The following is a 23,927-nucleotide window of genomic DNA, read 5'->3' as shown; positions in this document are numbered from 1 at the left end:
TGGCCCATTTCTAGATGTATTCATCCAGGCTGCTTGTTACAGACTCCGAAAGCACAATATACAGGGGCAGATAAGACTGCCAGGATAGAAAGGAACCCAGAACAAACAAAAGGTAAAACATTTTGGTGAGAATACCTTGCTGAAAACAATACTAGCAAAATACAATTCCTGTGCTGCTCTGAGCAGTTTTTACTACTAAAGTAAAACTTCAAGCATCTCTAATTTTTTCTAAAACATGTTTCAGGGGGTGGTATGGGGGCTGTGGGTTTGGACATTTGGTGTACAGCTCACATGTTCTCCCTGTGTCAGTGTGGGTTTCCCTCCCAGTCAAGAGACACATTTCTGGTGGACTAGTGACTCTCAATTGCCCATAGTGTGAGAGTGAGTGAGCAAGTATGTGTGGTTAACCTGTGACAGACTATCCTCCCATCCAGGGAATGCCCTGCCTTATTCCTCCAGGACAGGCTCCACACCACCATGACTCAGCAAAGTGGTTAAGGATAATGAAAAATTGTTGTTTCTGAAAGTTCATTTGTCAGAGATTGAACGTCTTCCAGCCAATGCCCACAGTGACTCTACATTTATCAAAATATATATTTTCTCCAAATTTTATGCTGCTCTGCAGGCACTATAGATTGATACTCTGCCACCTACAGGCTACTTTCAAAACTGAATTTTACTGAGCGCTGACTGCTTATGCAGAACTAAAGTCACTTGGTGGAGTCCGTGCGCTTTGCACAGCAAAAGTATTGCTCACGGGTGAAACCACTTTGCTTTCCTCAAATTCCTGACAGCCTTTTTTGTAAGACATTCTTTGTTATTTAGCATAAAAAGCTGACTATATGCCTGAGTAGCCAACACACTCAGACATACCCACAAATACTGCACACACAAATCAATACACTTGTGTGTAAAAACATACCATTCACACACAAGCTTGAGGTAAGAAGAGAATGGCAGTGTTATTTACAGCACAGCGAATGAATTGAAAAATACAGAGCAGTCCACACCCTGCTTTGATCAAAGCATAAAGGCTTGGAAAACAAGGAAAGTGAAAGAGGAAGGAGGCAATATTGAATGAGGAGACAAAGAGAATTTGAACTGAAAGCCTAAAAGGCTCATCATGACTGAAAGCAAAAAGACTACCTGCAGAGCCAGTTTATGATCCAACCCACACATTTCAATAACGAACATTTTTATTTTAAGTTTCTGCTAAGAGAATTCTTAGGAGTGCCACAGAATGCCAGCAGTTGTGTCTGTGTGTGTGTGTGTTAGATCTACCCTCCTCCAGTTGACCTCTATTTCAATGATTCTGTATGTGTGCGCAACCTGTTTGGGCAGCAGTTTGCATATGTTTCACACCTGTTGGGGGTTGTTGGGCATGTAGGGCAGCATGGTGGAGACGTGAAACATGATCTCATAATCTTGGTAGGTGGTGTAGAGGGAGTGTGTCCCAGTTGAATCCGCTGCGGAAAGACACACACACTCAATCTTCCACACCAAGAGCAAATTCCAAAAGCACACACAGCATCTAAAAAAATCTGCTCCATGCCACTGTTAACACTGGAGCCATACTAAATATTTTAGCAGAGTCAGTGCCATACAGATGACCCTGTAGGGGCTCATGAGCTGTTCTAAGCCAACCACAGGGCATGGTGGGCCAAAGGGGAGTTCTTACTTTTAGTGTCCAGCTGTGCGGCATACTTGGTGAAGCCTCGCAGGGACACCTGCTCTCCTAAGAGATCCAAGAAGGCATGAAAAGCAGGCGTGGCCTCCTCGTTGTTATACATCTCTTCCTCTGTGCTCTGACCTGCACGGCACAGCAGGATGCCCACCTTATGTTTCTGACTCAGCTGTAAGGGGGGGGCAAGAGATGCCATCATGAGCATGAAGGGCATCAGCAAAGAGGAATAAAAGCACCATGCAGCAGACATATCAAAAATCGTATTAAGCACAACAGTTACTCTTGTAGTCCTTCGACACTCACTGCTGATTTTTTCAAAACACCTGAAAGCAGTCTGCTCTGCCAACTGGTGAGGTCCCCCAAAACCAGTTGGTCATCTGTATCAAGTTGTGAAAAATACCCCGTCTCTGCCCCAGCGTAGCCCCAGAATGACAAGTCAGTAGAGAAGTTCTGGTGTGGGACTTCCCAGCCTTGAAGATGCACTGTGGAATGGTGCTCACCCCCTGCTCATCCAGTTTAAGCAGCTGCTCTGTGACCTTGGGTGTGCTGAGGGCCAAGCGCAGGCAAGACACATTCAACTCAGGCGCTATGTACTCCAGCACCTCCTTCAACGGCAGCCCCCGCACCGTGCTGTGTCGTGCCGTCGAGGGCACTGCATCCTCCAGGATGGATCCCCGTAGTGTCACCAGCTGAGGAGAAGGGTCGCACAAAAGTCAGCATATAAATCATAATTATGCAATGCCACCATGAGAGCTGCCCCTTTCCTTTCCCACTACCAACCACATCGAAGCTCAGAACCTGCTGTGAACAAGTCACATGAGATAGCAGAAAGTGAATTCCTGTGGGTGAACAGAACTGGGTGTGTAGGGCAGTGCGGACAACGCTGCAGTACTAGGCATCAGAACCACTTCAGTGAGGGGGGTGCGTCAACTCTACACTATATGTTCGTGAGAAAATGACCCTGATGGACTTGCAGAAATATGACTGCTGTATAAATAAGTGCTGGAGCGCGCCATTGTCCCAGCACTGCTGAGGAGATGCAGGCAGGCAGCCGTGTAATCCTAAAATCAACACAGCAGGAGCCAGAGCAGAAAGCAGTACTCAGCAACTTTGCACTGGGCTGAGTTCAAACACACAAGACAGGCACACACAGAAAACACACAGGCAGGAGGACAAATAATTCAAACACAAACACTCTCAGACAGACATACCAATACTGCTCCATTCAAATGAACATAAACACACAAACTCAGATAAGGAAATCCCCTTTGGGACAAACTCAGCCACACTCACAAAGTCACTTATAAATTCACACCCACACTCCACCCACAACCATAAACAATGTGAAAATTAACAATGTCAGGCACAAACATCGGCCGTGTAGTTTTAATGCACTAAGAGGTTTTTGCAAAGTACTACTTTTTCCTACAGGCTGTCACAACCAAGACTGTGCAGGTATGAGAAACCTGGAAAATCTGAAAGACAGCATGGATTACAAGCAGATTTGATTACTGAAGTATACTGACACATTCACTATAATGGTCCTCCAGTTATGGTCAGCAGAATTGCTCGCCAAGGGGGTTACAGGTGTATCCACCTGTAATGTCTCTGGTGTGATCTACCAGTACAGTCAATGTACACTTAGCTTAAGACCCAATGAGACTCTGCCTTACACCATTTAACTTCTCTACCTTCAGTTCTGCCTTACTTTCCCTGGACTCTGGATATGGAAAGTCTGAAGCAAAATGCTTTCTGGCATTTAGATCCTTGCGAGAACCTGTGCTGGACCATTATTGTGTTTGGATTAGCCTGCATGTGCAACATTTGGCCAGGTGGAAGTTTCCATCAGTAAGGGGAGGGGTGCAGGGTGGTATTGTGGGGCAGGGAATTGGTGGTAGGAGTGAACACAAAATCACGAGTGCACACACACAGAGTCAGAGCATCCCCCCTCTAAGTACCTCACAGGTACGCAAAATGACGCGATATTGATATTGGTCCTTGAGGTCCTTGGTGTCGTCCAGCTTCTCCCTCCGGATGCTCACCGCCACCGGACCCAGTTTGTCGTCTGTCCCAAAGTAGTTTGAGTGTTCTGTACCAGGAGAACAGAAGAGAGATCTCGTGAAGAAAAAATGAAACTGCCATCTGTGACAAAGGGAAGTGACAACAAAAGCAAATACTGCTCACTGATCTATGTGTAGTTTAAGCATGACACTGGAATGCCAGGTAGGCTGGTATCAGGGTTAAAAAGTACATTCAAGGAAAAGTTTCTACAGAGACTACATTTTTCCCTATAAGTGGAGAAATCTAGGTAGCACTGACACCATATCTCATAAGTGCAGGCCATTCTTTACTCTGTGCCAGCATATCTCACACTTGTACACCTCACAGCAGTTGCTTCACTTTAGAGTTCTGAAACGATACTTCTGGAGCCCTGCGAGCCCTGTGAGGGGGCGGCAAGGGTTGCTTACAGCAGCTTCTATCTGGTTCAGAGCCAAGAACATTTGGAGGAGTAAATCATCTGGTGTCAGCAGCAAGATATGTTTTTTCCTTGCCACTCTGAATCACTCTGCATAAAGAATGGAGCCAAATGTTTGGGTGCGAGACTTGAGTATGAAGCAGAGCTGATGTGAGCGGATGTGCTTATGGTACCTCGGCCATGGAAGTAGTCCCGGTAGTAGCGCGCTCCCAGGTCCACCAGCTCGATGCTATAGTGTTTAAGTCTTTCCAGGCGGGTCAGCTGCTGCTCTGGTGATACCTCCAGCACTGACACGCTGGCATTGCTACAGCGCATGCTGAAAGCGGGCTTTGCGCAGCCACTGTTGTCACCGTGGCCACCTGACGAACTCAAGAAGCTGACATTGCGTTCGCTGTAGCCGCCTGTCTCATTAAGAAAGTGTGGGCAGCTGAGCAGGAGCTGGCTGCTGCTGACTGAGTCACCTGGATCGAGGCCTGGCATGGAGGGTTGCTCCTGGCAGCGTAGGTCCTCTGTGCTGCAAAAGCCAGGCTCCATCCCGCCCAGTGCCATGGCCCGTGAAACAGCCAGTGACACCGTTGAAGCGGCTGAGGCTCCTGTGGCCGTGTTCCGGCGCTGGGTAACGTAGGCACGCTGGGTGGCTGCAGCGTGTAAGTCAAACAGGATGCTCTGCACATCATAGTGTACAAAGCTCTTTGGGCACTGCCAGGGCTTGCCCGGCTCCAGCGGCCGACTGTCCTCTGCCTCACCCCGCCCAACCTCTGCCTCACCCCGGCTTGAGCTACGCAGCTTGCGGAAGAGTGATGACGTTCCGAGTGAGGATTCGGTGCCACCACTCTTCTTCCTCACTCTGTTCTCTGCCCGTCCGAGAGTTCCATCATCAGGTCTTGGTGTGGGGGCAAGGGGCTGGGGTGTGGTTGATGTCTGAGAGGACGATGCCTCAGGTGTGCCCTCGGCCCGCAGAAGTTCTTCTAGGTGAGCAGGCGCAGTGCTGCGCTGGTCTGGGCGCTCCTTGTGAAACTGGTTCAGCATGTCAAAGAAGCTTTGCTCGGGGATGCCCTGCACATCGATGGATGAAGTGCTTCCGTACTCACGAAATAAACCTGCCCGTGCTTCTGCTTCTGCTTCATCTTGCTCACTCAGTGTCACTTCACTGCTGGACCGCTGGCGCAGTGGCACAAAGGCCCGGAATGGGGAGGGTGAATTGCCACCCAGACCATCCCGGAACTCCACATCTTTGGAACGCCGGCGAGGCAGTCGGGCCACGCCTCCACGTGCTAGTGATGACCCTGGCTGCCCGTTCTGCCCATTCTCCAGCAGTGACTCTCGTGACTGCACCCGCCGGGGGGGCCACTCAGCAATGCGTGCTCGTACCCCCATTTTGGGAACCGACACCCGGGAAGGGCAAGGTGGCTCAACGGGGACGTGACCGTTGGGGAGGCGGTAGGCAGAGTGGTGGGATGATGGAGGCTGTTGGACAAGGGTGTTTTGCAAGGGGGGTGGCTGAGAGCTAAAGCTGGCAGGGCCCCCCTCCACCTCCAGCATCTCAGTGGTGCAGTGCAGCGTTCGATCTCTGTATAAGCTCATGGTCCCAGGTCGGCGTTTATGGCCTGGGAGGAAACAGCGGGGGAGAGTGCTGGCATCCTGGGGCAGGATGGGGACTGGGGAGGGAGGAGGAGGAAGTGGCGAGCAGGACAGGCCCCACGTGTACGTTGTCCCTCCCACAGCCTCCCACACACATCTCTGGGGGGGGTCAGGGCCGCAACTGCCCCTGGTCTCTGTGCCCGTCAGAATGCCTGTCTTGTAAGACACTGTGCTGAGAGCTGGACCCTACAGGACAGACACACACAGACACACAGAGAAAACATTGTAATGCAGTGCTTCAGCACTGATCCCAGTATGCAACTTCCACTCATTACAACACAGTTCAACCAACTAGAACACCAAAGTGTTCCGCTTACTCTGCAGCTATCGTCATCCACATAAACATCAATTACAGTCAACAGCAGCCACAAACCAAAGTAAGCAGGGAAGTGTCTTGACTTTGATTTCAGAGCAAAGCACAAGAGAACAGGTAGGGAGTTTGACTGGGGAAAAACCTCCCTTTCAGGATAATCTTCAGGAACCCTGCCAGCCACTGCTGTTATTGTCATCTACTGTGTATTGTACCTGTACACATTTTTTTCACAGCCTTCCTCACCCCTTCTCACTGAAGTAAGACAACTGCCCCATACAAAAACACTCTGAACAGTAAAATGTGCAAATCACACAACATTCTTACAGCACTTCCTGTGATGCTATCCTGTGGCTAAATTAGCCTGCAATCAATGTGTGCGGGTGGCTTGCACTGATCCTACTTGAAGATGCATTCATCAGCACCACTTGGTGGCAGTGAGAGGGACACATGTCTGCAGTGGGGATTGGGGGAGCTCATAATCTTTAGCTGTAGTGGCTTTCAGCAGCGGTTTCAGTCTCTGTGACTCGCATTTTCTCCCTTCTTTCAACTGGTCAGCAGCCTGGCACGGGATGGCAGGGCCTGGAATGTGGTCAATAGCCATACCAATGCCCAGTCCAATCAATCATTGTGCCTTAAGCTCATGTGTGAGGATTGTCCAGCGAACTGCCGGCGAAGCAAGGCTCAAACCCTGCCTTGGGGGGGTCTGCCATGGACAGCAGCATAGTGACTATGGCAAGAGCAATCTCCTGTTACTTTTGTCACAATTCGCCATCTTTCATTGCCTTTCTTTTGCTTCCAGCAACAAACTTCTCTCTTGAGCTACATTCACACAAATGTTAAAACACAGAAAAGGGAAAAAGGGAGAAGGAGAAAGTTTTTAACAGTGGTGCTTCAGAGGACCCCGGGGGAGACACTGGCTTTAACTCCTCTCCCACTGGACTCCTCCTACTCCTTCCTTCCATCCATGTCTCCACCAAATACCGTCAGAAAGAGGTTAGCAAAACAAACATGAAGCATGGAATGGGACTCAGGAGGGGGACAGTCAGAAAGAGGAAGAGGGCCGGGGAAAAGGAGAAGTAAATGAAAGAGGTAAGGAAGGAGTTATGAGTCAAAAGACAAAACTTCCTCTTGGCTGAACCGTGTAGGTCAGCTCCATGTGGACAGACAACACAAAGCAAGGCCTCATTACAGCCTTGTTCGCTCGCCCTCATAAAGTCCCTCGGACAAACAAGCTTTTAAAGTAAAGTGTGACCTACTTTCTCAAAATCTCCTTGAAGCAGTCTCTCTGCACACAAGTATCAGCAATTCTTCTGCCTCTCCCTGTTGTGGATCTGCAAGCTCCTTATGGGGGGTTCCAATCAGATGCGAGAAAACACTATTGGATACTGTCCCCTCCAGTGTACACGGACAGCCAGGAGAGGTATGTGCCTCGAACACCACACACAAAAGCAAAACATCCAACACATCTGTGGGTAAGGGACATGCGTCTCTGTGGGATGTTTGAGAAAACCACTCTGAAAAGGAGGTGCTGCTCGCACACAGCAGCCCTTTCAGCAGCTGGTCAGAGCTTGACACACTTTCACACACAGCATCTTTTGAACAAGTCCATTTCAGTTCTGTCCCAGTTTGACCCTTGATCTGTATTCAATCCAAATTCAATTCCTTCCTCAATCATCAGTAACCACTTGTCCAGTGCAGGGTCATGAAGGCCCAGAGCCTATCCTGGAAGCGCAGGCTGTGGAGCACAGTATGCAATAGACAGCATGTCAGTCCAACATGGGGCAATCACAAAAACACATGCACGCCCTCACACAATCACGCACATGCACAACGTGCAATTTAGGGTTATCAATACATCTGCCACATGTCTCAGGACTATGGGAAGATACCAGAGCACCCAGGGACACCCACACAAACATGGAAAGATCATGCAAACTCCTGACTGAACCGGATGTGAACCTATGTCCGAACCCACGTCTCAGGAGATCTGAGATACCAGTACTGCTTGCTGTGCCATCATGCAACCATTCTACTTCAAGCTAGGTTGAGGATCCCACTGTCTTCATTTAACCTCACACTGTAAATGTGTAAAAACTAGTTTTTGCAAATAACTTGTCCTGAAAAATATCACACACAATATAATAAAAGGTAACATTTATTTTTAATTTTCATTACAATTTTGCACTTTTTGTAAGACATGCCACCACCAGAAAAAGCAGGCTATACTCTCTGTTCTGGACTTCATGTACATGAAGTTTCTCTCACAAATTTTCCTGGAAGAGAGACCTTGGCCAATTTTTATTTTTCCTGAAACACACACAGGAAAATTCATATCGTAGCTATGCTCATGTTTGAACTTGCAGCTTTACACATTTTGCCCTAAAGCTGGTGTTCCCTCAATAGCAAGACTAACTTGACTCATTTTTTGTATTGATGCTCAGATAATTGTTTTGGCATGACACACACCTGGGAGTTTTGAAACTAGTTCTGTGACGAACATAAAACAACCCCCCCTTCATTCCTTTTTGTCTGTCACCCTCTAGAGTATCGTACTGTCATGCTTCTTTGGTGGTAACTGATGGCAACTGTCTTCACGTGCACCTAATTAATGTAAAGCTTGAAAAACACCGCAGTTCACACAAGAGCTACTGACCGCACCATGGGCAGAATCGATTCATCAATAGATGCAGGAATTTGACTGGTTGCAGCAGTGTTGAATAGGATGTTTGTCAAGGCCCGGCTGAACTCGTCTGCAAAGCACTTCCTTAAATGTCCTGTGAGATACGTTATCTCACCTCTGACTGAGATCTGAGAACAGCTGCGTGGAGGAAGAAAGGAGTCTTTCTATTTCTCTCCCCATGGCTTGGTGGGGGCGGATTGGGGGTGGGAGGTAGCGTACGAGGTGTGTACAAGATCGCCAAAGACGCCAGGGCTTCCAAGCAGAGAGCAGCCACTACAGAGGAAAGAGGCTTTTTAACTCCTTTTAATTAGTCACCCAGTAATTAATAGGGATCCTGAATGCATTTCTGGGTGCTACACTCACCTTTCATTTAGGCAGAAAAGCCTTTTTAGAGTCCCAACAGCCTAATCCAGCATACCACAAATACACATTAACAGTGTAATTATGCTTAATCATCACAGAGATGGCGCAACGACAAAGTAAAGCATTGGACAAAATTATCACAGCACAGCATTCTAGCAGCAACTATGAAGAGAGAGATTAATGATAACAGAGTGATGAGGACATGTGGCAGCTGATGTCAGGTTGGGGGGGAGGGGTGAATGGCACTGTCCTGGAGGCACTGGGCCATCATGGGAGACTCGAGGAATAAGCTGTGACAGGCAGGGTGGGTCAGAGTCAGTGCTGGAGCTCTATTCAGGGGAAGCCAAAGTTTCTGAAGGACCAAATAAAGCCCCCTGCTCCAGGGGCCTGACATAAAGCAGACATCAAAAATAAAGGAAGATGCAGGAGAAAATCCATGGGCACAGTGCAGAGAGTAAAAGATGGAGAAAGACGATAAGGCACTGGCCATGTTCAGAGAACTATGACTTCTCACACTGCTGATTATTATTCTTGTCATCATCACATTAATTATGTCATGCTTCTATCAAAAGGTGACACAGTAATTTGTCAAGCTGGGAATTTTACTGCAGAGATTCATGGATATTGCAAAAGCACTGCCATGTAGATTTTTGTTGAGGACCTTAGTTGCTATGCTTCCTGCTGCCCAACAGTCTTGCTGCTTAACCAACAATTTTATTGAAAGCAAATTACATTCTGACTTGCTTAATCAGCTGGGTGTTTTACTGAAACAAATCAAGTCCAGGATGAGTGTTCTCAATCAGGACCTCCTTACTCAAACTGACAGACAAAATCCTATTTACACCTCCGACTTTGAAATGGCTTTTCATTTATGGAGGAGAGTGGTCACTTGATATGCTGATGAGTACCCTGAGATTGTTTACTCCTCAGCACTGGTTTCCCATGACATCAGTCAGCAGCCAAAATTCAAACTTCCAGGTCTTTTACCTAGTCACAGCATGACATCAAGCCTCGGCTCTTGCTCTCAGCCTTTCTGAGATCAAGTAGGTGACAATGAGACAGAGTGCACAGAGTTAATTCCTTTCAGTGCCATGAAGCCTTTACTGGGCTGGCTTGACCCAGAAGTGTTTCTTATATTAGCAAAAAGTCCTCGAAGAGGAATCTGGCTGGTAACACAGAGGGACAAAACAGCAAGTGGGGGTCAGTGGTGGCACAAACTCACAGGTCACTGGTAGGTTATTGTGCAGGTTTCATAACCACCTTCTGTGGCTGCCACCACCTGCTTCAGACCAGGCCTGCCAGCTCATGCCTGAATGTCAAGTGGTCAGATATGCCACCACCCTGCTTGCTGCACCCCTGTTTGAACATGTCAGAAAGGTTGGAAGCAGAAGTGTGAGCCAGAGGTATTACTGGGGCTGAGAGGCCTCGTGTCACAGAGCAACTCCAAAAGTAAACTGGCAAGAGCTAAGCTCCGGTTTGGCTCAATGAGTCCGTTTTGCAACTAAACGGAGTTCAAGATGACAAACTTCAGTATTTCCCTGCTAGGCACTCAAAATTTGACAGCAGGGCACTTAAACAATGAAGCTTGAGGTTATAAGTTTGTGTTCTTGACCACAGCTCTACCTGCTGGCCTGTGGAAGATCATGCAAAACTCTCCCTCATACACACACCTGTCACTGGCAAAACGTACCACCCACGGGCAGATGGCCTATATATATCTCTGAAGTCTCATGCAGCGCTCAAGTATATGGGATATGTAACACGTTGTGCAGGTGTCTACTAGTGTTTGCACTCCTGTATGTGTGCGTGCACGTTTGAACAATGTATAGTCTGTTAACCCCTCTAAAGGTGCACGATGACAGGATGGGTGTGTCTGTTGGTTATGAAGAAAGTAGTGACCCAGGAGTGAAGATGAATACATAATCTATTTATATATCCCTGTGTAATTGTATCAACACGTATACGCAGATACAAAATACACATTATCATAGGTAGCCTTTCTGACATCTATACATATGTGACTGACTGTGTTTGAGACAATAATTATCTCTATTAGTTCAGTTCAGGCATAAAGATCATGTATTTTGTTCTGAGTATGCAACACATCCACTCATTCAAAGACAATCCACCCAATTAGCGGTACCTGATGACGCTCCATCCCCCCATGTTACTGTCTAGCTGTCTGAGGGAGCTTGTGTGACGCTGCATGGAGTATGTCGCATGTTAATGGAAGTGGTGGACTTGGTCCTGGAGTGTCCATGATTAAGGTGGTCGAGGGGCTGAAAAAGTGATAAGGCAAGTGTGTGCTGCCTGACAGTCACAAACATAAATATATACATACACAGATGTAGACACATGCACACCCACACACTCATACATAGACACAAAGACACACCCAGGGAAAAAAAATAGTCAACTAGGCCTTTGATCAGCAGGCAATCCCCGGAGATTTACACAACAGACTAGTCTCAAACTCTTGAAGCTGAAGCATTTGATTCCCTACAGCGTGTATCCTTAATTCCCGATTACTTGCTGTCGAAGAGCTGGGGAGTACTTTGGGGTGGAAGGGCTGGTGATGAGCACCACTGCTGCTGCTGCTGCCGCCAAACCCTGCAGTCCAGTCATGATTTGCACACCCAGACGTACTAATTACCTCCTCCGATCCTTGGCTGCGGGGGTGTGTCCCAGCAGCTGCACAGGTGGGAAGTGGAGTGAGCGTCTCTGGGCCTGGAGACTGCAGCCTAGAGGACAGGAAGATAAAGAGGTTAAAACAGCAGCTCTCCCCACCAGAGAACATGGCACTGTACAGCAAAATTTTAATCCTGCAACATCACTGTGATTGCACATCCTGGGATGTGTGCTGTATTTTGTGTGTGTGTGAGAGAATGTGAAAGTTTGATAGAATGATAGTACTCCTGATTGTGACGGTACAAGTGCCTGAGAGTGTGTGTGGGTGCGTGTACAGACCCTGGCTCCAACACTTAGACCTCTCCCTTTCCCCACACACAAAAAGCTCACATCTCAGCTGATGAGCACGGAGCTAATAACTGCTGCTCCAACCTCCCTGCTTCCACTGCACGCATTACAAATACACGCATCCATCTGATACCCAGCAGCACACACAACCCAAAGCTAACACTGCCCTCCACAACAGAATGAATAAAAAATACAAACGCGCGACTTCACTAAAGCACCTGCCATACAGGGAACGCTGAATCAGACCGACAGTTCTACTTCACTGCTCTCCAGAAGGAAGGCAGTAAATACCACAGACGACACAGTGAGCAGAAATTATCATCCTAAAAACATTTTCTTTGAGATTAAACATCTCATCCTGTCTACACATACACAGAACACAATACAATACCTCTAGGGGTTTGGTTAAGGGGAGCAAAACAATACTGTAAATCAATATTGATCAATTCAGGTCCAGTTCCTGACTATTCAATAGGGGGCTGCTCAGACTCCCACAAATGACCTATTCCTTAGTCGTCTGGGCCTCTGCGTGCATGTCACCACAGTGACTTCCACACCAATGCACTTTTGCTGCCATCGAGCAACAATTCGGATTCGCAGGCACAGGTCAGGCCAGCAACTCTCAAGCAGTTCTCCTTTGGTCCGGGGTGAAGTTCAGAGCCTACACAATCAGGGCAGATTTACAGCTTAAAAGTCCACTGCAGGAATCAGATTGCAAGAGAAAAGCCTCCCCACATTTCTGATCATGTGGACAAACCCTTAGGACTTTAGGCAACAGCACCAAGGTCCGAGGAAAGAAGAAAATTGGTCTGTCCTTCACTGACAGCAAGCAAAATCGCATAAGTTAGCCCCTTACGCTCAGAAGCAGGCAGGCACACACATGCAGGCTATGGGCGGTGTTATATAAGACGATCGCGTTCTCAGTGCATCAATTTTAATGGGCGCGAGTGTGCCGCACTCTTGCGAGAACCGCTGCTGTATATATTTAGCAGTATATTTAGCATGGGAGTCATTAGTTGCGGTTCATGGGCTTGCCAGACAAGATGGTGATCAAGGAGAGGAGTCAAACCAAGGGCTCAGTGAGAGAGAGGGGAAGAGATAGTATGTGCATATGTGTGAGTGAGAGCCCTTGATGTAAATATATGTGCTTGTCTGTTCTAATGCTGAATTTCTTTCCTCAACTAGTTCTTAAAAATTCAAAATGTGTGATACACCAGCAAAGAGTCTTTGCACAAGAAGCTCAGGGGTGCAACCGTGTGACAGTGTACACATTACCAGCAAACAGCACCACAGTGACGATTAAACATAACATAAACCCTTGGATAAAATCAGATCACCTAAGGTCTTTAAAAGGAAAAATAAATCATGTTTGCCACAATGTCAATGAAGCTGCTACATATGAGTACATCCCTGGCTGCTGCAATAATTTTCTTTCATGAAAAATAACGTGACTTAAGTGGACCTTCAGTTATACACGTCACAAACTGACTTCCGGTTATACGCAGAAAGCAATTCCTTATTCAGTAGTAAAACAAAAAATACTGTGCCTTTAAATGTCTTGTACCCTGTGCAATAATAAGGGATTCCCCCCACGATGTGCTACAGCTTGCCCATGCGAGGAGTGTGGAGTTACCCCCGGCAGTGCAGCACGCGTGCAGCATGTGCCCCCTAAGTCGCCATTCATATTTAAAACCCATGGGCTGTTTCATGCTTTCATCCCCTGCCTTCGGCCCCTTTGGTGTGGAGGTAGTTCATCTGCATTTGACAAGGTTCCTTGCTATGGAAACAGTGTGTGCCTGGGGATCCTGCCTGCTGTGTGTGTGTGTGTGTGGGGGGGTGTGGCTTGTTTGAAACTTGCCACCCATTACACCAGTGACAGGCCTCTACCATGCCAACGAGATGCCAGCGGCATATGCGGATCACACATTCAGAACACATCAACACGGATGATGCTGTAACATCATGGAAAACTGGAGAAAATTCTAAATGGTTTATTAAAAAAAGCTCACCCACACCATTCCACACACTCCTGAAAACTGTGAACACCCACTCCTTTTCCTGGGAAGAGGAAGCTTCACTCCCTCTGTTTTAAGGAACTGGCATGATAGAGAAAAAGATGAGAAGGAAAGAAAGAGGAGGGAGTAGAAACAGAGAAGGAACCTAAACCTGAGCCCCTTTACTTTTCATGACTTCCTCTGCAGCTTCAGGCATTCTTACAGAGGCAGCATAGAGGTCTGGAGGCCCCAAGTCTGCTCAGCTGTTGTTGTGCAACCAGTTTGGCGGTGGACCCCACCATTAGAAGAGTGAAGCTGAGGTAGCCCATACCTCCTGGCTCTTCTCCAGGCTGCCGTCCAGTGCCAGAGACTTGCTGGAGAATAGCAATGAGCTCTGGTAAGAACCTGAGGATTTCTGCTGCTTAAGTAGCATTCGAGCACATTCACACACAAGCACATACAGGTATAGACTCTAAGCATATATTGTCTCAATTTCTCCAGCTCCAGGAACAAAACATGGCATCTGCACAATAAAATTATAGAAGCAAGACTGCATGCAGGCTCTTTTTTTGTGCCGCTTTCAGGATTTGGTCACTTTAAAATGCACATCGCCCCTACGATGCCACAGAGTAATCATGAAATCAAAACTATGTGTGGCGAAGGGGTAATCGGGGGTGGTGGTGGTTAGAAAGCTGCCCCTGGACACTTCCCTGCACTCACCCACATCTCTCCACTGCAGCACTCCTGCATCAAAGTGCCAGCAGCAGCTCTCCAGGACCATGATCTGCGGGCTGCGCAGGAATAGTCCCCCTGTGCTGCATGCCAATGAGGCCCTCCGCCCCTGTAGCCGCAGGGACAGCCCCTGCACAGGGGCGTGGACAAGACTAGTCCTGGGGAGCGAGATTACACGCACCTAACCTCCATCACCCGCTCTCAGATACCCCACACAGAGGTCTTCGCAATTCTGTTTCCCAAGTCTACAATGTCAGTTCTGGTATCTGCAAAGAAATGCCGTTAAGTTGCTTTGTGGGGAAATGAGCCGTTGCACATCTGCATTATGCTGACAGCCATTACGCACAGCTATGCCCTCTCCTCACCGTTCACAGTTGACCACTAATAAACTGCATTTCCTCCTGCTCACAGCGTTCTGCAGCGCAAACTGCCGAAGCGCACTGGAGCAGCAGAGCGTACATAGAGCACTGCAGTAGAGCCACACGCTGCCCTAAAGACTCTACAAGCTACAGAACAGGCTGAGTGAGTTGTGATCCCCACATGCAGGGGAGTAAATCAACTTTTTGCACCTGCATTGCCTGGACAACACCCTATCCTTCACTAGACCTCACAACACAACCCACTGGTGCTCTCCAGGGATGCTCGCTGTGCTGTCATTACACACTCTGCAGGCAGCTGACCTATAGTTATGCTGAAAAGGTACCCGAGGACCTTCCTGTAATAACAGGCTCACAACAGAGGGAAGGAGAGATGGCCCTACAGCACATACAGATGTGAATTTGTGGAAAGTCTTGACTTAACAGTGGCGTAAGGTTGTCTCATGGACCCCTTCAAGGTGTACAGCCATCCCAGTCAGGAGAGCATATGACTCTAGATACCAAGTCCATCATAATGCCAAAGGGACAGCGATGAACAACCCCCACCCAGTAGCCTCCAGCTGCTTCTGTCACACAGTGATTTGACTCTCAAATTAAAATGTCACCAATGACGAAGGGACCAAAACAGGACAAACATCTGAAAGATTTCAGTGAGTTTGGGGTCAAAAGAATCAGCGCCATGAGGTTAACAGGAGCTCTGACCTGAATGAATCTTTCAAAACATCTGCATAGTGCCCTTATATAACACAAGACAGATGAAATGGAGCAATAGGTAAACACAGCGTTCATCAGGAATGTGGGTGATGTGGAAGACTGCCACCCGCCCCAACTGACCACGGAGAGAACAGGGTCAGCAGGGAAAAGAGAGGGCAGTCTGCATTTTGAGTGTCTCCTGTGTGAGATACTACTCTAAAATGTAATGGGAACAGACAGCTGAATGCACACCTCAGTTTAATTCAATTAATTATAATTATCATAATCATTATCTTTTATTATTATGCCCCACAATGGACTGTTGTCCCATCCAGGATGTATACTACTTCAATCCCTATGCCTGTCCACAATGATCCTGCATCAGACAAGCAGTTATTGATAACAGATGGACAGAATTATTTCTTCATTTAGCTGACACGTTCCTCCAAAGTGACACGTAGTTAAGTTTCTTACAATTAACCAATTTGTAAAGCTGAGTAATTTTTACTGGTGCAAATCAGAGTACTGCAGCAAGAGGTGGGATTTGAATATGTCCATACTTAACCACTACACCACCTGCAGCCTCTCCATCACATTTTCTAAATGGTTACTTCAGAGCGTGAGAAATCAAATGCAAAAAGTACCAAGACTGGCAACTGGTGGCAACAGAAATGGATACAAATGCAAACAAACGCACACGTTCACATGAAGAAAGGCATTCACAGAGCAAGTCAATGGAGAGACACACACCCCTAACAGCACAGATTCCGTAAACAGAGAAGCGCACACTCTGCCTCTTTCACAAAAGCACCATCAGCCGGGTCAAGAGGAGCTGGCGTTGGCGGAGAACCTCCGTTTCGGGGAAGGGGGTGCAGGCATACAGTACAGTGCCGTCAGACAAAGACTGTCTCTGACACAGTTTTCCCTTCTTTCCCCCCCCAGAGTCCTGTCCCACCCTTTCTCTCCCTTCAATGCAGCCATTGAAGGGGACGCAAGCCTGTGAGGTCCGCCTGTCTGCCTCTGCAGGGTCCCACTCACAGGGTCCAGCTCACAGATACTCCCACGGATCGCCTTCCCCTTGTCTGAGCACCCCATTGTGGGCTAAGGCCTTTCAGTCCGGCCTTCAGTGGTCATGTGTCACAGATAACGCTGCCTGCCAGTGAGAAAATGATACCGATGGGGATAATGGGAATAAGGTTGTTATTTTCATTTTACGCTGCTCGTGTTTCCTGTGCAGGCAGGGGAAAGAACCAGTCCTAGAGGTCAGTGTGAAGCTGTGTCCTGTAGTAAAGAGTACTTCTTCCAACTTAATGTCTATGTGGCTTTAGAAATTCAATTTCCATAACGGTATTGGCCTTGTGAAAAGATGCAGCATGTGTATAAGAGCTGGGCTGAATTACAAACTGAATCCATCTTTGCTACAATGTTAGTGACATCCTAAGACTTAAGACACTTCTGTCCCATAACTTTGCGTGTCCTGTCTTTGCGGCTGATCAGGCGGTGTGCCGAATTAAACTGTTTCAGTTCAGAACGGGGTTTAATTCCAATGCAGCGGATGTGACACGATGTGAGGCTCTGCATTAAAATGGCCGGATCAGCAGCGGACCACCGGACACCGTGTTCTCCTCCTCCTCCTACCTGCACACAATAAAGTCCCTACAACTCACAAGTAGGGCATCACATATGGTACACCAAATGGCTGATATTTGTGGACATACTGTCTTCAGAAAAGTGAGGGTATAAGAGGGGAGGAGGCAGGGCCAGACCACCTGGGACCAATGAGGTGACAAGGTGTGTGAGCAGCTACAGCACCTGGGAAATGGGTCATTAGAGGAGCTAGGAGCTGTGAGGAGGCAGAGCATCCTTCTTCTCTTCAACTCCAGTGAGAAAGCCCAACAGCCATCCATCCTTTCTATCCTGCCCTGCTTTCTTTCCCCACAACTTGGAGGATAAAAAGCCGATTGTTTCACAATTATCTCAAATTACATCTTAAGCAGAAGGGAGAGGGAGGGGCAGAGAAATAGTGCAGTTTAAATCTGACATGTCGACAACCAGTTTGAACTGACTATTTATACAGAAGATGCTTCCAAAATTTATTATTCAGCTCGCTGCACTTAAAAACAAAAAACTAAACGCAACCATACAGTACAACTAAAAATACAGAATCTGGTGAGTGGGCTCTGCCACTTCCGGTTGGCTTCTGTGTTGTATTTACTCCAGAGACAATAAATAAGTCTATTAAAGAATCTAAAAAAAAAAATAAATCTTTTAAGCGTCCATTGTAAAACAACAAAATGGCATGAACAGATGTGTGCTGACACACATCACTTATTCAGATTAAGAACACATGTACAGGTTTTATTACCAATAGGTAACAGCAGAAAGACCACAGTACATCAGCTGCATCTAACTGGAAGTTTGCTTTCATCGTCTATGTGCAATGGGAAGGAAGGAGAGCAGCAGAATGCCACTCACCTCCAACAGAGTGCACACAGCCCCTGTTCTGGTTGGTTACGTTAGTGGAATTGTCATGAGTAACAGAATATTAGTTGTACTGGTGGTTTATGGACAGGCTGCGTGCGGGTGGAGGCAAATGGACAAACACCCACACCTGCAGCACAGCGGGTTTCACAAAACCTCTAGTGTGGCTTAGGCAGCTGGCTGATGAGAGGGAAGGAGGGGGGAGACGCCAGCACAGGACAGATGAGGAGAGTGCCCCTGTCCTCATACGACCCTGCCTGTCAACAGCCCCGTGGGGAGGGCCGTGATGGGGAGGAAATTAAAAACACGCTGCCCCCACCTCCCCGCAGACAGCCTCGAATGCCGCCGCTTCCCGCCGTCTCTCACTTTGTCGGTTCCCCTCATTCACTTTCTTTCCCACGACTTTGTGGATGGAGGTGGAGAGGAGGGAACTGCACGAGAGCCAACGAAGAGCCCAGCACCCGGGCGGGGGGTTTTTCTGCTGCAGTCAAGACTGTCTGGTTTTCGGGATCAGTAAGGATTCAGCCACAGCCATTCATTTGTTTCACTCAAGAAGGGGAAAGAAGCGGGTGGGATGGAGAGGGGGGGGTCTAGCCACAGACTGAGTGGGAGTGTGTGTGTGTGTGTGCGCGCGCCAAAGAGCCCAAAAACTACTGTCCCCGGCTCCAGATCTCAGCACAGAACAGCCAACCATGCAATGTGAGGAATTCATTTCGACTCAGTACTGCTAAGACCACAGAATAAATTAGCAGGGCCTTGAAGTAACCTATTTATCTGTCCATCTTTATGACTCAGTTATGCAGTACAGTTTAGTCATTCATTTACCTGTATCTCAGCCCAGCTAGCACCCCATTTCTGTACCCATGCGTTATGAGGAATGGTGACGTTAGAAGTCACCAATTTAAACTAAATGTGGAACCCAGGGATCTGGACACTGGGAAGAAAAAAAAAGTGTCTCAGTTGTCTCACTTCCCATCAATCCCATAAACCACCTTAGACAATCGGCACCACCAGCAGCCTCTACAGATGACAAAACACACATGCCTCTGCTAAAAACACCAGCACCTTACAACACTGAAAACCCACTGAGCATCCATTAACACCTAAGAACATGTCCTTGGCAGAGAAGAAAACTCTGGGGGAAGAAAAAGTGCTGTGAGCTTTGCCTGCAGGTTCACTCACGTCCAACAACAGAGGAAAAGTAATCAGTTGTTGGGATGAATGAGTAAATCTCTTTCATCTGTCGGCTTCCATGGACGGGGTTCCTGTTGTATTATTCATGGCACAGTAGGTGATGGGGAGAGGGGGTTGCACTGTGACACAGCTCAAGGCAACAAAGCTTACAGGAGACGTCCTGGAGCCTTCCCTACAGCAGCACGAGTTGAGCACTCCACCCCCGCTGTGACACACATGAGCTTGAACGCGGATATACAAACGCTCAAAAAACCAAAATGTGCAAGTATATACACACACACAAACGCACGCACGATTTGGCATATAATTAACAGCAGGTGGATCCACAGCAATTAACTCCTTAATGACTAGCTCTGGGGAAACACTAGGAGAACACAGGCGAGTGAATGAAAGTAAACCCATGGTCCTGGTAATCATACGATTACTACAGTGATACCTAATGAGTCATCCTTGTGACCCCTACAATCCAGAGATAAGGTGACTTGGAGTGCAGCAGACATGGGCTTGCAACAAGGAAGCAGTAACAGGCCTGGGTGGTGTGTCCTTCATCTGTGCAGTGCCCTGACTCTTGCTCTTCGTGTTTACTAGACTGCTTGTTATGCTGTTAATTCGGCACATGTGTTACACACATTGAGCCAGGCTTCTGTCTCCCCCTCTTGCACCAGTCCCCGCCCACCACTCCCCTAACACAGAGTATAGTGGAGACAGATGGAGATGCAGTGAGGGGGGCTTTCTATGATCCCAGTTTCTGACCCAGTGGGTGGCCTCTCCCCAAGGAGCCTGTTTGCTGTCGTTACTGCCGTCATGTTAAAACCAATCCGTGAGAGCAATTAGCATGACAAGGAGTGGAAAAAGGGGTCCAAGGATATGTAGAAAAAAAGGGGTTCAACACCATGAGAAGCCTGACCAACCCTCTCAACACCAAGCTTGTCCTCCCCACTCAACATGCGCAGGATCTGACTTAACTGGGGTTGAGGCCTTTCCTGTCAAACCAAGAAAGAAAATGAGAATAGGTTTTGCATCTCACAAAGCAGCTATGAAACTGAGCAACAGAACTCATGTCAGAGTAAAGGCAACTGCGGCACTTCGAGATGAAGAGAGGCTGACCCTGGTAAAGAGCAATGCATGCTCAAGTATGCTCAGACAGAAACACATACAATCACAAACCCAGTTCTGTCTGTTCTCGGGCCAAAAGCCAGATGCTCTCCAAAGCAAACAGTGACTGCGAGTAACTGAAACCCATGTACTGCTGTACGCTGTGCCGCACAACTGCGGACTACCGAATACCCAGGCAAAATCGTTACAGCAAAACTACAGCCACTACTTAGAATAGCAGCTGAGGTCCACTGAAGGCAGCAGGGAAAAAGCAGCAGTAATTGCTATTCAGCTCAACACCAGAATAGCCCTTTGCTCCATGTACAGCCAGTGATCACCAGGCCCAGCAGACCTGTAGTAGCATGTTGGACCCAGATGGTGGGCATTCTGGACTGGCAGACCCTTGCTGCGCTCTCAGGACCTGTGCCAGCTGTCTGCTGCACCACGCCCACCTGGAGCAGCAGACAGAGCATTGCCACCTCCCCCTACAGCCTTCTCTTACCATGAATCATCACTAACCCTGACCTGACACACTTTGTCCCCACCCTCTTCTCTCACAATCCACCAGGCTGCGTATCTGCGTTTCTGCATTTCAATCTTTCCGTGTGCGGCATTTCCTTCCCTCTTCAGTTTGGATTCAAAAATAACCTCTGCGGCACCACAGCAGGATCTTTGCAAAGGCATTTGCATGCAAGTCAAATAACCTATGTAACTCCAAATTTTCTCTCCTCCCACCCCCTCTCCCTTTCTACAGGGGGATGCTGGAGGTGTCTTCAGTCCCACCTCTTTTTAATTACAACTCTCCCGCCATTCACACACCGGTGACAGACTGCAGAAGCAAAAGCAGGGAATAAGCATCCTTCAGAGGGCCTCTGGAGCAGACAGGCCCCTTTTTGATGTCAAACCACCAAAGAGACCAATGCACAGATCCGAAACCTCTTCTTGCCTCTTGCCGCTTTCTTGTACCTGGGCCTCTAAGATGCATGTCGCAGAGTCTCAATCATCCACGCTATGCCTCCATCAACCATGAAGCAGCAGGAGAGGAGTTCAATTAGGGCTCTTAGTTAATTACGGCTCAACACTGCTGTGCTCCGATTACTGGGAAGTGGTACGATGGGGAAGAAAAACTGTAAGAAAATGCAGCGAACAGCAGCTTTCTTTAGGGGGGGGGAAAAACAGCAAAAAGCTAAGATATGTCAGTGATAAATATAAGAAGCAGATAAAAATATCACCCCGAAGGCTGTGATGCTGCACTCTGGCCAGAAAGAACTGAATGGTGCCCTGTGTTGCGCTCGCTGGTGCTCGCTGAATGAGGAACTTTGTTCAGTGCCAGTAGCGGCTCACAAAGGAATGGTCACTTCAAACTGCAGAACGTCTCACTGGCACCCTTTTAATCCACAGGAGGCAATTAGGAGGAGGGTATACACACACACACACACACACACACACACACACAAACAATTGCTAGCCAATACACAAACACCATGCACAGCAGAGGGATTAAAAAACAACCTGTTGGTAAGCAAGAAAAACTGGGCTAAGGATTACAAATGCCACAATTTGGCGTGGCTCCCAGCAGTGTGTGTGTTAAGTGGGTTAAAGTACACCCTTGTTAATCTCTGCAGAACCCTGTTCCAGCCCCACAGCCCCTCCCCTTTATGACACAACAAGCTCATCAAAGCAGTCTTTTGTTAAGGCTGAGGGGGGTCAAATAAATCGAAGTGTGTACCCACAAGACCCATATCTAGGCCTCTTCCTCAGCCCTAGGGTGCCATGCCTTTTTTTAATAAAAACAAGGGAGTGGTTCTGCTCCTCTTCCCTTTGGCAAATGCAGCCCCCTTCCAACACAGCAGTACCCTAAGGGCTTCCCCCGTGTCCCCCATCACCATGGCTGGCCTACTTCCCCAGAGCAGAGGGCAGCGTTCTCACAGTGCCAGTCTTATGGCTGCGTGGAGCTGTGTAAACACACCTCATCAAAACACAGTACGCCGAAACAAAACCAAAAGAGCACAGCTCTGGGAGCCTTGTGGGGGAGGAATAGCCACATTACAAAAGTAACAATGCCCAGGCGCGCGCATGCACACACACACTCCACGCAGCTTGGATAAAATCATGCTAACGTTCAAATGCAATAAACACTCAGTTCTCACCGAACCTTTCACTCAGAAGGCATAACCAGGGCTCCACTCACAGCATGAACCGTCTTTGCTGTTCCGAAACAGCTGTAAGAGGCATTTTAGTTACACCTTAAACACTCAAGCGCTCCAGCTGAGTGCATTTAAAGGACACATTCCTTGTGGAAGAACTACTCTCACAAAGAAATCACACCTTACAGTGTGTTTACAAGAACAGACCCCCCTGCAATGAATGGCACTCAATAGACGGTACAAAACCCAGGTCTATATGCAGAAACATATTATACTGCAGTTCTTCATATAGGCTACATTCTGTTGTATATTAAGCTGTATAAAAATCATAAGGCTGACATTCAAAAACTGGCCTTTAAAACAAGGTCCAAATCCCCTTAAAAAAGCAAGCTGCCAAATGGAAAAAGGGGCATAAGAAAACCGCCATCTGTAGGAAGGAGTTAAGCAAGCCAGTTTCCACAGGGTGTGAGCACCTGATACAATGAAACCATTTTAATGGTTTCGATCTGCAGTTAGTATCATATTTACTAAGCATATTTACTCTACAAACAATTCCTTTTAGCTAGCGTGTCATGACATGGGGTGATACACAATAGGCTGACCAGACGGCAGTCTCAGCTGCTCTACTGATTCAGCGCAAGGTGACTTTCTTTTCACTGTGTCCTGTTTACATCCCATTTGATAATGATGGGGACTGAACGGAAAGGTCACAGCATGGTCCTGCGCACCAGCAGCAAAAGCAAACAAGAGCAGCAGCTCTCCTGGTTTACGCTCCACGATTGGAGAAATTGAGGGGTAAGTATAAGCTATAGAGCACGGCTGTGGGCATGTGCGTGTTTATTGCGCTTTGTGTGTGTGTGTGTGTGTGTGTGTGTGTGTGTGTGTGTGTGTGTGCGCGCGCCTCCTGCAGAATGAGCCAACATTCCTGCCTGAAATGAGACATGGGAAATAGCACAGCGATGTCTGGGCCCCTGGGAGAGGCTACAGTAAGAGCGTGTGCGCGCGCGCATCAATGCTTGTGTTCAGTCTCTTAATGCTCCCACAGAGCACCAACAGCATGTGCCAAGCTTAGAGAGATGTT

The 23,927-nt window shown here is 47.8% G+C and overlaps 1 protein-coding gene across 3 annotated transcripts in view; it reads right to left on the bottom strand.

Annotated features, from left to right (window-relative positions):
* Window positions 1-23,927, bottom strand: part of sipa1l3 (signal-induced proliferation-associated 1 like 3) — a 50,305-nt gene that overhangs the window by 18,189 nt on the left and 8,189 nt on the right. For 2 of the 3 annotated variants that reach the window (XM_018748778.2, XM_018748780.2), the window contains exons 2-7: window positions 11,811-11,898; window positions 4,334-5,987; window positions 3,643-3,773; window positions 2,185-2,373; window positions 1,679-1,853; window positions 1,363-1,466 (exon numbers count right to left, since the gene is read on the bottom strand). In XM_018748778.2, coding sequence (XP_018604294.1) covers window positions 1,363-1,466; window positions 1,679-1,853; window positions 2,185-2,373; window positions 3,643-3,773; window positions 4,334-5,744 — 2,010 coding nt within the window. In that variant the 5' untranslated portion in view covers window positions 5,745-5,987; window positions 11,811-11,898. Of the gene's footprint in view, window positions 1-1,362; window positions 1,467-1,678; window positions 1,854-2,184; window positions 2,374-3,642; window positions 3,774-4,333; window positions 5,988-8,909; window positions 9,055-11,810; window positions 11,899-23,927 lie in introns of those variants that run through there. The other variant, XM_018748779.2, reaches the window with a different exon arrangement.

Source organism: Scleropages formosus, chromosome 10, assembly GCF_900964775.1.
Source record: "Scleropages formosus chromosome 10, fSclFor1.1, whole genome shotgun sequence".
Taxonomy (NCBI): Eukaryota; Metazoa; Chordata; class Actinopteri; order Osteoglossiformes; family Osteoglossidae; genus Scleropages; species Scleropages formosus.
Note: the sequence above shows the minus strand (reverse complement) of the source record. Positions and strands in the feature narration are given on the sequence as shown.